Source organism: Oncorhynchus kisutch, linkage group LG24, assembly GCF_002021735.2.
Source record: "Oncorhynchus kisutch isolate 150728-3 linkage group LG24, Okis_V2, whole genome shotgun sequence".
NCBI lineage: Eukaryota > Metazoa > Chordata > Actinopteri > Salmoniformes > Salmonidae > Oncorhynchus > Oncorhynchus kisutch.
Genome location: NC_034197.2, coordinates 23,850,551 through 23,866,188, shown reverse-complemented (window position 1 = coordinate 23,866,188; position 15,638 = coordinate 23,850,551). Strand labels below are relative to the sequence as shown.

The 15,638-nt window shown below is 48.1% G+C and overlaps 1 protein-coding gene across 1 annotated transcript in view; it reads left to right on the top strand.

Annotated features, from left to right (window-relative positions):
• LOC109869746 (voltage-dependent L-type calcium channel subunit alpha-1D) overlaps positions 1–15,638 on the top strand; it is a 103,501-nt gene that overhangs the window by 46,310 nt on the left and 41,553 nt on the right. The window contains exons 7-10 of the mRNA XM_031804042.1: positions 1,895–2,091; positions 6,410–6,513; positions 6,677–6,849; positions 14,511–14,585. Coding sequence (XP_031659902.1) covers positions 1,895–2,091; positions 6,410–6,513; positions 6,677–6,849; positions 14,511–14,585 — 549 coding nt within the window. The remainder of the gene's footprint in view (positions 1–1,894; positions 2,092–6,409; positions 6,514–6,676; positions 6,850–14,510; positions 14,586–15,638) is intronic.

Genomic DNA, 15,638 nt, shown 5'->3' with positions numbered 1-15,638 from the left:
ATCTAGGTCGTCCTCTCATTGAAACCAATGGCATCCTGTCTACCGTGGTGGCTGAAGGCCTTCACCGCCAGCCCTCAGCGGCATCTACGTCGTTCTCTCATTGAAACCAATGGCATCCTGTCTACCATGGTGGCTGAAGGCCTTCACCGCCAGCCCTCAGCGGCATCTACGTCGTTCTCTCATTGAAACCAATGGCATCCTGTCTACCATGGTGGCTGAAGGCCTTCACCGCCAGCCCTCAGCGGCATCTACGTCGTTCTCTCATTGAAACCAATGGCATCCTGTCTACCGTGGTGGCTGAAGGCCTTCACGGCCAGCCCTCAGCGGCATCTAGGTCGTTCTCTCATTGAAACCAATGGCATCCCGTCTACCGTGGTGGCTGAAGGCCTTCACCGCCAGCCCTCAGCGGCATCTAGGTCGTTCTCTCATTGAAACCAATGGCATCCTGTCTACCGTGGTGGCTGAAGGCCTTCACCGCCAGCCCTCAGCGGCATCTAGGTCGTTCTCTCATTGAAACCAATGGCATCCTGTCTACCGTGGTGGCTGAAGGCCTTCACCGCCAGCCCTCAGCGGCATCTAGGTCGTTCTCTCATTGAAACCAATGGCATCCTGTCTACCGTGGTGGCTGAAGGCCTTCACCGCCAGCCCTCAGCGGCATCTAGGTCGTTCTCTCATTGAAACCAATGGCATCCTGTCTACCGTGGTGGCTGAAGGCCTTCACCGCCAGCCCTCAGCGGCATCTAGGTCGTTCTCTCATTGAAACCAATGGCATCCTGTCTACCGTCTACCCCGTGACTCTAAACGCAGCATTACTGATAACCAATAGAAAAACACTAGGCTCAATCCTTTTGTGACTGATATGAATCATCTGTCTGTACAAACCCTAAGACTTCAGTCACTCACTAGTTGGAATCGGCTTTGATTCAATATTTAATCTGCTGACAATCATGACCCTTATTCTAGCACTCAGTCCCTGAATATGAATGAATATACAATGAATATTACTTCCAGTCAATCAGGGGGGATCTATATGAAACATGTATATGAAAGCTAGATGACATTGTTTCGTTTCTCAGCTACAATAATCTGGTTTTATAGTGGGGAGTTGATGGACAACATGTGTGTATGTATTGCTCTTTCTCTGTGTTACTTGCTTGTGGTAGTTTAGAAGCAGCAATACAGGGCAGTTCAGGGCAGGGTAGACCCAGATCTCTGCTAGCTGTAATCCAGGGCTCTATGCTGATGTTTGCCCTTGAGAAAGGCACTTACCTGGGACTCAGACTCCTTCTCCTCATCATGCTATTAGAAGCGATTATGGATGAAAGGAGATGTAAGCCATGTCAGTTGAGCAGATGAAGTGGAACTGCAGGGGGTGAATTTATGAATGTCATGTGTGTGATTATGAATGTAATGTGTGTGATTATGAATGTAATGTGTGTGTGTGTGTGTGTGTGTGTGTGTGTGTGTGTGTGTGTGTGTGTGTGTGTGTGTGTGTGTGTGTGTGTGTGTGTGTGAGAGAGAGAGAGACAAAATGCCTCTGATGTGCTAGTGTGCCATAAGAATAATGTGTTAAACACTGTACTGTACACTATACATGTATACATATGAAATGTGTATCTGTAAACAAGAGTATGTAAACTAAACTAGACGAAATGGTTTGCTTTATAAGGGAATAAAAAGCCACACTTCTCTGTGTCCAAGTGTTTTTTCACACCTCTGACTGTATTTGATATTCTTGTTGCCCTCTGATGTTTTGTGTCATTGTTTACTAAGCTGTTGTCAGGCATTCCATGCGGTGCGTTATTGTTGTCCATGTTTAGTAACTTCTAACTATTCTCCTTCCCTCTTTCTCCCATATCTCTCCCTTCCCCGCTCTCTCTCTATATCCCTGTAGGCATTCTGGCAGAGGAGGAGCCTGTTCCGTGTGCAATGTCAGGCCATGGGCGCCAGTGCATGATGAATGGGACTGTGTGTAGAGAGGGATGGCATGGCCCCAACGGTGGCATCACCAACTTTGACAACTTCCTGTTTGCCATGCTTACTGTTTTCCAGTGTATCACCATGGAGGGCTGGACTGATGTCCTCTACTGGGTGAGGCTGCTGCTTCATGAACCACACCCAGCTGGCAACTAGTTAGCCATCTCTACTCACAGTAACACAGAGGTTTCAACAGGGTTAGCTTAGCGTCATCGCTAATACTGGATGAGCTCCAATCAAATCCAACCTATAGAACCTATAAAATGTCAGACTAGAGGTCTCCAACTTCTTGGACCCGTACCAAGATGAACCTGGGGCTTTCCCATTCGGAGCCGATATGCATGAATACATTTTTTAAATATAGAAACACGTTCCGAACGGACCCGAGGACAACTAGACTTGTATAGACCTAGTCGGATCCAGACCCGGGTCAAATCCGAGTGAGGGAAGCAGCAGAAAAGTGTTTAAGCTACTTTATTAACCAGAGTTGAGAGAGGTGACGCTCTAGCAGGGGCTGTGCTGTGTGTAGGCTACTGTGAATGTGAGCTAGTGACACAGGGAGGAGGGAGGGAGAGACGACAGAGCAATCAACCAAACCGGCTTGTGCTATAGTATACTAATAGCTGCCATATCTAGGTTATTTATCATTCAATATGATTACGTAGTACCTGTCTTGACTGTATCAAGTTGGGAGAAGCTAGTTACGCTAGCTAGCTAGGTAGCTAGGCTAATTGATGCTGCACTCGTCCTACACACTTAAACAAACATCAGCTCCATTCAGAATATAAAGTAGCAGCCTACCTGTTCTCGGTTGTCGTAGCCTATCCTTTTTTCTCTCACTTTCTCTCTCTCTCACTTTCTCTCTCTCTCACTTTCGCTCTCTCTCTCACTTTCTCTCACTTTCTCTCTCTCTCACTTTCTCTCTCTCTCTCTCTCTCTCTCTCTCTCTCTCTCTCTCTCTCTGTCCCCTAACCCTGTCCCCTAACCCTACCGCTGTCCCTGAACCCTGTCCCTGAACCATACCCCTGTCCCTGAACCCTATCCCCTAACCCTACCACTGTCCCTGAACCCTGAACCCTAGCTGTGTCCCTGAACCCTATTCCTATTCCTGTCCCTGTCTCTGAACCCTATTCCTGTCTCTGAACCCTACCCCTGTCCCTGAACCATAACCCTGTCCCTGAACCCTACCCCTGAACCCTGAACCCTATTCCTGTCCCTAAACCCTACCCCTGAACCCTACCTCTGTCCCTGAACCCTACCCCTGTCCCTGAACCATACCCCTGAACCCTATTCCTGTCCCTGAACCCTACCCCTGAACCATACCCCTGTCCCTGAACCCTACCCCTGAACCATACCCCTGTCCCTGAACCCTATTCCTGAACCATACCCCTGTCCCTGAACCCTATTCCTGTCCCTGAACCCTACCCCGGAACCATACCCCTGTCCATGAACCCTACCCCTGTCCCTGAACTATACCCCTGAACCCTATTCCTATTCCTATTCCTGTCCCTGAACCATACCCCTGAACCATACCCCTGTCCCTGAACCCTACCCCTGAACCATACCCCTGTCCCTGAACCCTACCCCTGAACCCTATTTCTGTCCCTGAACCCTACCCCTGAACCATACCCCTATCCCTGAACCCTATTCCGGTCCCTGAACCCTACCCCTATCCCTGAACCCTATTCCTATCCCTGAACCATACCCCTATCCCTGAACCCTATTCCTGTCCCTGAACCCTACCCCTGAACCATACCCCTGAACCATACCCCTGAACCCTACCCCTGAACCATACCCCTGAACCCTACCCCTGAACCCTACCCCTGAACCATACCCCTGAACCATACCCGTGAACCCTACCCCTGAACCATACCCCTGAACCATACCCCTGAACCTTACCCCTGAACCATACCCCTGAACCCTACCCCTGAACCATACCCCTGAACCATACCCCTGAACCATACCCCTGAACCATACCCCTGTCCCTGAACCCTACCCCTGAACCATACCCCTGAACCCTACCCCTGAACCATACCCCTGAACCATACCCCTGAACCCTACCCCTGAACCCTACCCCTGAACCATACCCCTGAACCATACCCCTGAACCATACCCCTGTCCCTGAACCCTACCCCTGAACCATACCCCTGTCCCTGAACCCTACCCCTGAACCCTATTTCTGTCCCTGAACCCTACCCCTGAACCATACCCCTGAACCATACCCCTATCCCTGAACCCTATTCCTGTCCCTGAACCCTACCCCTATCCCTGAACCCTATTCCTATCCCTGAACCATACCCCTATCCCTGAACCCTATTCCTGTCCCTGAACCCTACCCCTGAACCATACCCCTGAACCCTACCCCTGAACCCTACCCCTGAACCATACCCCTGAACCATACCCGTGAACCCTACCCCTGAACCATACCCCTGAACCATACCCCTGAACCCTACCCCTGAACCATACCCCTGAACCCTACCCCTGAACCATACCCCTGAACCCTACCCCTGAACCATACCCCTGAACCATACCCCTGAACCATACCCCTGAACCATACCCCTGTCCCTGAACCCTACCCCTGAACCATACCCCTGAACCCTACCCCTGAACCATACCCCTGAACCATACCCCTGAACCCTACCCCTGAACCCTACCCCTGAACCCCTGAACCCTACCCCTGACTACCCCTGAACCCATACCCTGAACCCTACCCCTGAACCATACCCCCTGAACCATACCCCTGAACCATACCCCTGAACCATACCCCTGAACCCTACCCCTGAACCCTACCCCTGAACCCTACCCCTGAACCATACCCCTGAACCATACCCCTGAACCCTACCCTGAACCATACCCCTGAACCCTACCCCTGAACCCTACCCCTGAACCATACCCCTGAACCCTACCCCTGAACCATACCCCTGAACCATACCCCTGAACCATACCCCTGTCCCTGAACCCTACCCCTGAACCCTACCCCTGAACCATACCCCTGAACCCTACCCCTGAACCATACCCCTGAACCCTACCCCTGAACCATACCCCTATCCCTGAACCCTACCCCTGAACCCTACCCCTGAACCATACCCCTGTCCCTGAACCCTACCCCTGAACCATACCCCTGTCCCTGAACCCTATTCCTGTCCCTGAACCATATCCCTGAACCATACCCCTATCCCTGAACCCTACCCCTGAACCCTACCCCTGAACCATACCCCTGAACCATACCCCTGAACCCTACCCCTGAACCATACCCCTGAACCATACCCCTGTCCCTGAACCCTATTCCTGTCCCTGAACCATATCCCTGAACCATACCCCTATCCCTGAACCCTACCCCTGAACCCTACCCCTGAACCCTACCCCTGAACCATACCCCTGAACCATACCCCTGAACCCTACCCCTGAACCATACCCCTGAACCCTACCCCTGAACCATACCCCTATCCCTGAACCCTACCCCTGAACCCTACCCCTGAACCATACCCCTGTCCCTGAACCCTACCCCTGAACCATACCCCTGTCTCTGAACCCTACCCCTGAACCATACCCCTGTCCCTGAACCCTGTCCCTGAACCATACCCTGAACCCTACCCCTGTCCCTGAACCCTATTCCTGCTCCATCTCTTCTTTCCTCTTCCTCTCTTGCTTTCTCTTCTCTTCTGACTGACTCTCCCTCCCGCTCTATCAGTACTGCCCTCTCTTCTTTTTGTTCATGTACCAGTTACCATGGCGATGTGATGCTAATGAATCCATGGATGGGGTGAAGGTGACAATGCGAGTGGAGGAAAGATGCAGCCACTCAACAGACATGAAAGGGATGGAGTGGGAGCTGAACACAGAGGAGGAATGGAGAGATGATTGGCAGATATTTGACCTCCCCTCCCCTCTATCTATGGTCTGCTCACACATCTATACCCTCCTGTGTGTAGTGTCCTGAGAGACAGATTCTTTATAGCAGTGGTGGGAAATCTTTTCTGCGCTGTGGGCGCAGGATTTTGCTCCAGCCAACTGTAACACAACCTGATTCATAGTCTTCATCAACAAATGAGCTGTGTTACTGTTTTGGGTGAAGTAAAAGCCTTCACACACACTTGTCTTAAAGAGAAAGTCACTGAAAAGAGGAAATAACACATTACTGTATGTAAACTTCTGACCCACTGGAATTGTGATACAGTGAATTATAACTGAAATAATCTGTCTGTAAACAATTGTTGGAAAAATTACTTGCACAAAATAGATGTCCTAACCGACTTGCCAAAACTATAGTTTGTTAACAAGACATTTGTGGAGTGGTTGAAAAACTAGTTTTAATGACTCCAACCTAAGTGGATGTAAACTTCCGACTTCAACTGTAGGTGGCTGATCTAGTTTTCCCAGGAACTTCTCGATTGTCTTCTAAAGCTAACTGTGACTGTTTTTGTTGTTTCAGATGAATGATGCCATGGGCTTTGAGCTGCCCTGGGTTTACTTTGTCAGTCTAGTCATCTTCGGCTCCTTCTTCGTTCTCAACCTGGTTCTGGGAGTTTTAAGCGGGTAAGACATTAGAATCATCATTGTCCTATATACTGAACATATGCACATACACACGCACAAATGCACACATACACACGCACGAGAGTGCACACACAGAAATACACACATAGAGGGAACAGGTTTCTGAGCTTTTTTCTTTGTGTGTGTGTGTGTCCGTCCACAGAGAGTTTTCCAAGGAGAGAGAAAAGGCCAAGGCTCGTGGAGACTTCCAGAAGCTGAGAGAGAAGCAGCAGCTGGAGGAGGATCTGAAGGGCTACCTGGACTGGATCACTCAGGCCGAGGACATCGACCCTGAGAATGACGAGGAGGGGGACGAGGAGGGGGGAAAACGCATCCGTGAGTCCTCCTACCTCACCACCCCCTTCACATCTCATTCCCCTCTGTTCTCCTACCTCACCACCCTCTTCACATCTCATTCCCCTCTGTTCTCCTACCTCACCACCCCTTCACATCTCATTCCCCTCTGTTCTCCTACCTCACCACCCCCTTCACATCTCATTCCCCTCTGTTCTCCTACCTCACCACCTCCTTCACATCTCATTCCCCTCTGTTCCCCTACCTCACCACCCCCTTCACATCTCATTCCCCTACCTCACCACCCCCTTCACATCTCATTCCCCTCTGTTCTCCTACCTCACCACCTCCTTCACATCTCATTCCCCTCTGTTCTCCTACCTCACCACCCCCTTCACATCTCATTCCCCTCTGTTCTCCTACCTCACCACCCCCTTCACATCTCCTTCCCCTCTGTTCTCCTACCTCACCACCCCCTTCACATCTCATTCCCCTCTGTTCTCCTACCTCACCACCCCCTTCACATCTCATTCCCCTACCTTACCACCCCCTTCACATCTCATTCCCCTCTGTTCTCCTACCTCACCACCCCCTTCACATCTCATTCCCCTCTGTTCTCCTACCTAACCACCCCCTTCACATCTCATTCCCCTACCTAACCACCCCCTTCACATCTCATTCCCCTCTGTTCTCCTACCTCACCACCCCCTTCACATCTCATTCCCCTACCTCACCACCTCCTTCACATCTCATTCCCCTCTGTTCTCCTACCTCACCACCCCCTTCACATCTCATTCCCCTCTGTTCTCCTACCTCACCACCCCCTTCACATCTCATTCCCCTCTGTTCTCCTACCTCACCACCCCCTTCACATCTCATTCCCCTCTGTTCTCCTACCTCACCACCCCCTTCACATCTCATTCCCCTCTGTTCTCCTACCTCACCACCCCCTTCACATCTCATTCCCCTCTGTTCTCCTACCTCACCACCCCTTCACATCTCATTCCCCTCTGTTCTCCTACCTCACCACCCCCTTCACATCTCATTCCCCTACCTCACCACCTCCTTCACATCTCATTCCCCTCTGTTCTCCTACCTTACCACCCCCTTCACATCTCATTCCCCTCTGTTCTCCTACCTCACCACCCCCTTCACATCTCATTCCCCTCTGTTCTCCTACCTAACCACCCCCTTCACATCTCACATCTCATTTTCCTACATTTTCCTGTTTTCCTACCTCACCACCTCCTTCACATCTCATTCCCCTCTGTTCTCCTACCTCACCACCCCCTTCACATCTTATTCCCCTCTGTTCTCCTACCTCACCACCCCCTTCACATCTCATTCCCCTCTGTTCTCCTACCTCACCACCCCCTTCACATCTCATTCCCCTCTGTTCTCCTACCTCACCACCCCCTTCACATCTCATTCCCCTCTGTTCTCCTACCTCACCACCCCCTTCACATCTCATTCCCTCTGTTCTCCTACCTCACCACCCCTTCACATCTCATTCCCCTCTGTTCTCCTACCTCACCACCCCCTCCACATCTCATTCCCCTACCTCACCACCTCCTTCACATCTCATTCCCCTCTGTTCTCCTACCTTACCACCCCCTTCACATCTCATTCCCCTCTGTTCTCCTACCTCACCACCCCCTTCACATCTCATTCCCCTCTGTTCTCCTACCTCACCACCCCTTCACATCTCATTCCCCTCTGTTCTCCTACCTCACCACCTCCTTCACATCTCATTCCCCTACCTCACCACCCCTTCACATCTCATTCCCCTCTGTTATCCTACCTCACCACCTCCTTCACATCTCATTCCCCTACCTCACCACCCCCTTCACATCTCATTCCCCTCTGTTTTCCTACCTCACCACCCCCTTCACATCTCATTCCCCTCTGTTCTCCTACCTCACCACCCCCTTCACATCTCATTCCCCTCTGTTCTCCTACCTAACCACCCCCTTCACATCTCATTCCCCTCTGTTCTCCTACCTCACCACCTCCTTCACATCTCATTCCCCTCTGTTCTCCTACCTCACCACCCCCTTCACATCTCATTCCCCTACCTCACCACCCCCTTCACATCTCATTCCCCTCTGTTTTCCTACCTCACCACCCCCTTCACATCTCATTCCCCTCTGTTCTCCTACCTCACCACCCCCTTCACATCTCATTCCCCTCTGTTCTCCTACCTCACCACCCCCTTCACATCTCATTCCCCTCTGTTCTCCTACCTCACCACCCCCTTCACATCTCATTCCCCTCTGTTCTCCTACCTCACCACCCCTTCACATCTCATTCCCCTCTGTTCTACTTAGGTTTAGATGTTATTAGGATCCCTATTAGCCAACGCCAATGGCGACAGCTAGTCTTACTGGGGTCCGACACATAAAGGAGAAGACATACCAAATAAAATACATTACAACTGACATACATTTAAAAGATGAACATGTATTGTTTGTGTTCGTTTATCACTTCCACATACATGTCAGTACATATACACAACACGTAGGTCACATGGGGGAGAGGCGTGAGGTGTTGCTTTATTTGTTTTTTGAAACCAGGTTTTCTGTTCACTTGCGCTATATAAGATGGAAGGGAGTTCCATTCAATCATGGCTCTGTATAATACTGTATGTTTCCTTTAATTTGTTCTGGACCTGGTGACTGTGAAAAGACCCCTGGTGGCATGTCTGGTAGGATAAGTGTGTGTGTCAGTGCTGTGTGTAAGTTCACTACAACAATTTGTAATTTCCAACACATTCGTGTTTCTTATAAAAACAACAAGTGATGCAGGACTTGCTTTTTGGAGTGTGGTGTCAAAAAAGCAGAGCATCTCTTTATTACGGACAGACCTCTCCCCATCTTTACAACCATTGAATCTATATGTTTTGACCATGACAGTTTACAATCTAAGGTAATGCCAAGTAATTTAGTCTCCTCAACTTGTTCAACAGCCACACCATTCATTCACCAGATTCAGCTGAGGTCTAGAACGTAGGGAATGATTTGTACCAAATACAATGCTCTTCGTTTTAGAGACGTTCAGGACCAGTTCTTTACTGGCCACTAGGGCTGACACCATTTAGTCGACTGGTCGATTGTTTGGTTGATAGGCTGTTGGTCGACCGAGATTTCTTTAGTCGAGCAGTCAAAATGTTCTTATTTTTTCATGGTGCACAAGACACCTGTCTGATTCTCAGTGGTCTAATCCATTGCGGAGGCCACGAGGATGGTACTTCACACTAAGATGTGATACTGAAACTGTATATGACTATATTATGTCAAAATAATGGTGCAAATCTAATATTTAGAATATTATTTTAGAACAAATGCGATTTCTCCTGCGTTGGATACAGTCACTGTCCAGAGTTCTGAAACTTCATGTTCAGTGCGCCGTAGAATTGTCGCCTTTCCCTATGCATAATAACAACGTTAAGAAGCATATTGGGATTGGCGAACAATGTGGCGGAGGCAGCAGCAGCAGAGACGAAGAAACAGCCCTGGCCTTAGCCTAGAGGAAACCCCATCTTAATTAGGTCTATAATCAACAGCCTAACTGTTAAATGTACCTGGCTTTATAAATCATCCATATCTACAGAAATAAGACAGATCCTGCTACTGTTTGAGTGTTTGTTTAATAGCCTACTGATTCTGTGAGCGCCAAGCCTCAGGCAACGGAAAAATTTGGATAAAGCAATTTCACAGATTCAGCTGCTTTTAATATTTGCTATGTTGTAATAAAGCCTTAAAACATTGTTACAACAGACTGGTATTACTTTGAATGTATTTAGTGTTGTTTACACTGTTCCAAACAGGCAGAAACATGATGTAATCTAACAGCACCTGTTTGTCACAGATAATATGCACGCAGCTCTCGCTCCTATACATTCATTCTTTGAAATGCAATCAAGCATTTTAGTTGTTTTATTTTATTTTTAATTTACCCCCTTTTCTCCCCAATTTCATGGTATCCAATTATTAGTAGTTACTATCTTGTCTCATCGCTACAACCCGTACGGTTTCGGGAGAGACGAAGGTCGAAAGCCATGCGTCCTCCAAAACACAACCCAACCTGCTTCTTAACACAGCGCGCATCCAACCCAGAAGCCAGCCGCACCAATGTGTCGGAGGAAACACCGTGCACCTGGCGACCTAGTTAGCGTGCACTGCGCCCGGCCCGCCACAGGAGTCGCTGGTGTGCGATGAGACAAGGATATCCCTACTGGCCAACCCCTCCCTAACCCGGACGACGCTAGGCCAATTGTGCGTCGCCCCACGGAACTTCCCGGTCTCGGCCGGCTGCGACAGAGCCTATTAAATAAATATCTCTAAATCCAAAAATTTGGCAGAGGTTGAAAAAGCCATATCACATAAAAAAATTCAACAACAGGTTATGGTCAATAACATCAAAGGCTGCACTGAAATCTAACAGTACAGCTCCAACAACCTTCTTATCTGTTCAACCAATCATCATGTGTGTCAGTGTAGTGCATGTTGAGTGCTCTTCTCTATAAGCATACTGAAAGTCATGCTGAAAGTCTACTCTACCCTGTTACCAGCACCTGGCCAGCAGTGTGGTTCAGAGACAGAGACAGAGGTCTAGGTTTTAAACAGGTTTGAAATAAATCTGTTTTTGGAATGCAATAATGGGTGTTTGTTCCCTGTTGGTTCTACCACCTGTTCCTGTGATGTTATGTCACTGGATCATATTGCTATTGATCCCAGGACTTCCTGAGAAATTGTTATCATTCTGGGTAAACCAAATGAAAGTGAATGTCATGTCTGCTGCTTCAGCCGTAACACACACACACACATGATCTCACACACACACACACACACACACACAGACACACACACACACAGGAATGATGATGATATGACTTCAATGGAAGAAAGAGACAGTAATCCAAATCCTCTTTATGTAAGCGTGTGCAGCATGATGCATGACGACACAGCGCTTCCTGTTGGGATGAGACATTTGCTATTGTAGGTACTCTGTTTATACAGAAGTATGTGGACAACCCTTCAAATTTGTGGATCTGGCTATTTCATCCACACGTGTTGCTGACAGGTGTATAACATTGAGCACACAGCCATTCAATCTCCATCGACAAACATTGGCAGTAGAATGACCTTACTGAAGAGCTCAGTGACTTTCAACATGGCACCGTCATAGGATGCCAACTTTCCAACAAGTCAGTTCGTCAAATTTCTGCCCTGCTAGAGCTGCCCAGGTCAACTGTAAGTGCTATTATTGTGAAGTGGAAATGATCTAGGAGCAACTACTGCTCGGCTGCAAAGTGGTAGGCCACACAAGCTCACAGAACGGGACCGCCGAGTGCTGAAGCTCGTAGAGTGTATAAATCATCTGTCCTCGGTTGCAACACTCAATACTGAGTTCCAAACTGCCTCTGGAAGCAACGTCAGCACAATAACTGTTTGTCGGGAGCTTCATGAAATGGGTTTCCATGGCCGAGCAGCCACACACAAGCCTAAGATCACCATGCGCAATAACAATGCTAGAGTGGTGTAAAGCTCGCCTCCATTGGACTCCGGAGCAGTGGAAACACGTTCTCTGGAGTAATGAATCACGCTTCACCATCTGGCAGTCCGATGGACAAATCTGGGTTTGGCGGATACCAGGACAACAGTACCTGCCCCAATGCATAGTGCCAACGGTAAAGTTTGGTGGAGGAGGAATAATGGTCCTGGGCTGTTTTTCATGTTTCGGGCTAAGCCCCTTAGTTCCAGTGAAGGGAAATCTTAACGCTACCGCTATCTTACAATGACATTCTAGATGATTCTGTGCTTCCAACTTTATGGGAACAGTTTGGGAAAGGCCCTTTCCTGTTTCAGCATGTCAATGCCCCCGTGCACAAAGCGAGATCCAATCAGAAATGGTTTGTCGAGATTGGTGTGGAAGAACTTGACTGGCCTGCACAGAGCCCTGACCTAAACTCCATTGAACACCTTTGGGAGGAATTGGAACGCCGACTGCAGTCCTAATTGCCCAACCTCACTAACGCTGTTGTGGCTGAACGGAAGCAAGTCCCCGCAGCAATGTTCCAGCATTTAGTGGAAAGCCTTCGCAGAAGAGTTGAGGCTGTTACAGCATTAAAGGTGGGACCAACTCCATATTAATGCCCATCATAGTGTATGTTGACTGACTGACTGACAGACTGTGTGTGCATGCATGGATGCATGTTTTAGTGTGCAGAGAGAGAGAGAGATATTGGCTGTAGTATCCATCTCATCTGGGCAATTTTTAGTAGACATAATAGGCACATCAGTGATGCTATTGTTCTATTTTTGTCTCCCCCGTCATTAACTGTAAAGCCTGGGAGATCTAGAGAGTTAGACTAATGCATGCCGGTAGGTTTGAGTGCCTCATCTACGGTATCAGCAGTACTCTCACTATTGGGCTCTACAATACAAAATATGTATTCATGTGCTGTTTCTCATTGAGTTTGTATGGGACATTAGTTGAGCTGGTTGCTACTGTAAACAAACACAGTAAATACTATGGCAGTGTCTTATCATGATCATGATCAGGATAACCCAAACAAAGTCCATCCTCAATAATGGAAGGTTTCATTTCAGATAGTGTATTTATACATGTTCAGTAGCAGTGTTGCAAATGCTTTGGCTTACAGCCAGTGAAAGTAATGTGAATGGGGGTTCTTGGCAAACATGACTCAGTGGTAGAATCCCTTGAGGCCTTGAGGTGTCTGTGTGAGTCTGTTTAAAAAGAGATGATTGTGCCTCCCGAGTGGCGCAGTGGTCTAAGACACTGCATCGCAGAGCTAGCCGTGCCAGTAGAGATTCTGGTTTTCAGTACAGGCTCTGTTGCAGCCGGCCGCGACCGGGAGACCCATGGGCGGCGCACAATTGGCCCAGCGTCGCCCGGGTTAGGGGAGGGTTTGCAGGGATGTACTTATCCCATCACTCACTAGCGACTCCTATGGTGGGCCGGGCGCAGTGCATGCTGACACGGTAGCCAGGTGTACAGTGTGTAGCCAGGTGTACAGTGTGTTTCCTCTGACACATTGGTGCGGCTGGCTTCTGTGTTAAGTGGGCATTGTGTCAAGAAGCAGTGCGGCTTGGTTGTGTTGTCTTTCGGAGGACGCACGGCTCTCTACCTTCGCCTCTCCTGAGTCCGTACAAGAGTTGCAGCAATGAGACGACCCCCCCCCCCCTCTCCCACTGCTCTGCCTGGCACTGCTGCAGCCCTAGCTCCAGCCATCTACCCACTGGTTTTAGGTCACCACAGAAAGCTTTATTAGTGCATATCTGTGTAGTGTATAATCTGTCACTGTCGTTAGACTATTAGACCCCTCTATGTCAGTTGTCTATGTGTGGTGTCTAGGTACCATACTTTACCAACCCTCTTTCCTTAATGTACATGTTTTAATCTGCGTAGAGTTCAACTCTGTGTGGCCCACTAGCTGCTACTAATAGATGTCCTTCTTCTTCTCTCCTCTGCTCTACAACTGCTTCTTCTTCTCTCCTTCTTTCATGCCTTCCAGTTATTGGCTTCTCTTCTCTTTTGTCTCTTATGTTTTGTTTAGTGCTTCTCTAGCCTCTTCCTAACTGCTTATATAGTAGTAGATATCTGTTCTCGCTTGTTCTCTACTGACTCACTGCTCCCTCTGCTGTCTAAATGCATGTACTGCATGCCTTTAAAACACCAAGGCGTGACACTGGCTGACCTAACGGAGAAGAAGAAAGGGAAGTTTGGCTGGTTCAGCCAGTCCACAGAGACACAGGGTAAATTGGGTTGTGTGTGTGTGTGTGTGTTTTGCCCTCCCTCCTTTGCTTGCTTGTGCTTTGCTACTAGTTTGATGTGTTCTTGTCCAATTGTTGTGTTCCATCCTCTCTACAACTACTCTTCATTTCACTCAATCAGCCTCTTCATTAGATCTGTGTCCTCATGTCCTGACTCTTTGGTAAAGTAGGACAAGATTTGTGAATCAAACATCAGTATTTTGAGACACAACCAGCAGGTTTAAGGCTTCTAGAGGTTACGAGAGGTCATGTGCATGTTGTACTGTAACCTAGAATTCTCCGGAACTGGACCATAAGTGAATAAGGGAAATATTGTCTGCAAATGTGAACACATTGATATGTTGACTATGGAAAGGGTATGCATATTTGTAAACAATCAAAATAGATAGATTGCCTTGTAGACATGCATTGTGGGGTCATTTTGAGTCATTCATTGCCATTTCTTTTATTTTGTTCATTTTTATAAGCCTTGTTTTCTTTACTCCATTCCTGTGCACTGTGATTTGGATTTTTCCTTGAGATATTTTGTGGAGTATTTTTGACCTTGTACTTACTTATTCATAAGGTTTGTACAGCATCTGCACAGATCCACTACTAGCATAACGTTTCTAACCCTATCAGAAACCACACTATTGTTATCCCCTTCACATAGTAAACAGCATGGATGATCTCTGCAGCTGCTGCAATCAGCCCTCTGTATTCTGACTGCCAATGATGGTCCCCAAAGAGCCCTATACTGAATGATGAGGATATGAAATCATGCCATCTTTACTAGATTTAAACTACCCAAAACACTCAACCATAAGTAGGATAGGGTTGGCTACTTTTGAAATGTAATCTGTTACAGTTACCTGTCCAAAATTGTAATCAGTAATGTAACTTTTGGATTACCCGAACTCAGTAATGTAATCTGATAACTTTTGGTTACTTTTGGATTACTTTCCCCTTAAAAGGCATTAGAGAGAGACAAAAAGGATCCATCAAGCGCATTTGACGTGTCATCCTGGTGTTCTCTGACTTGTGGTCAAACTTTTT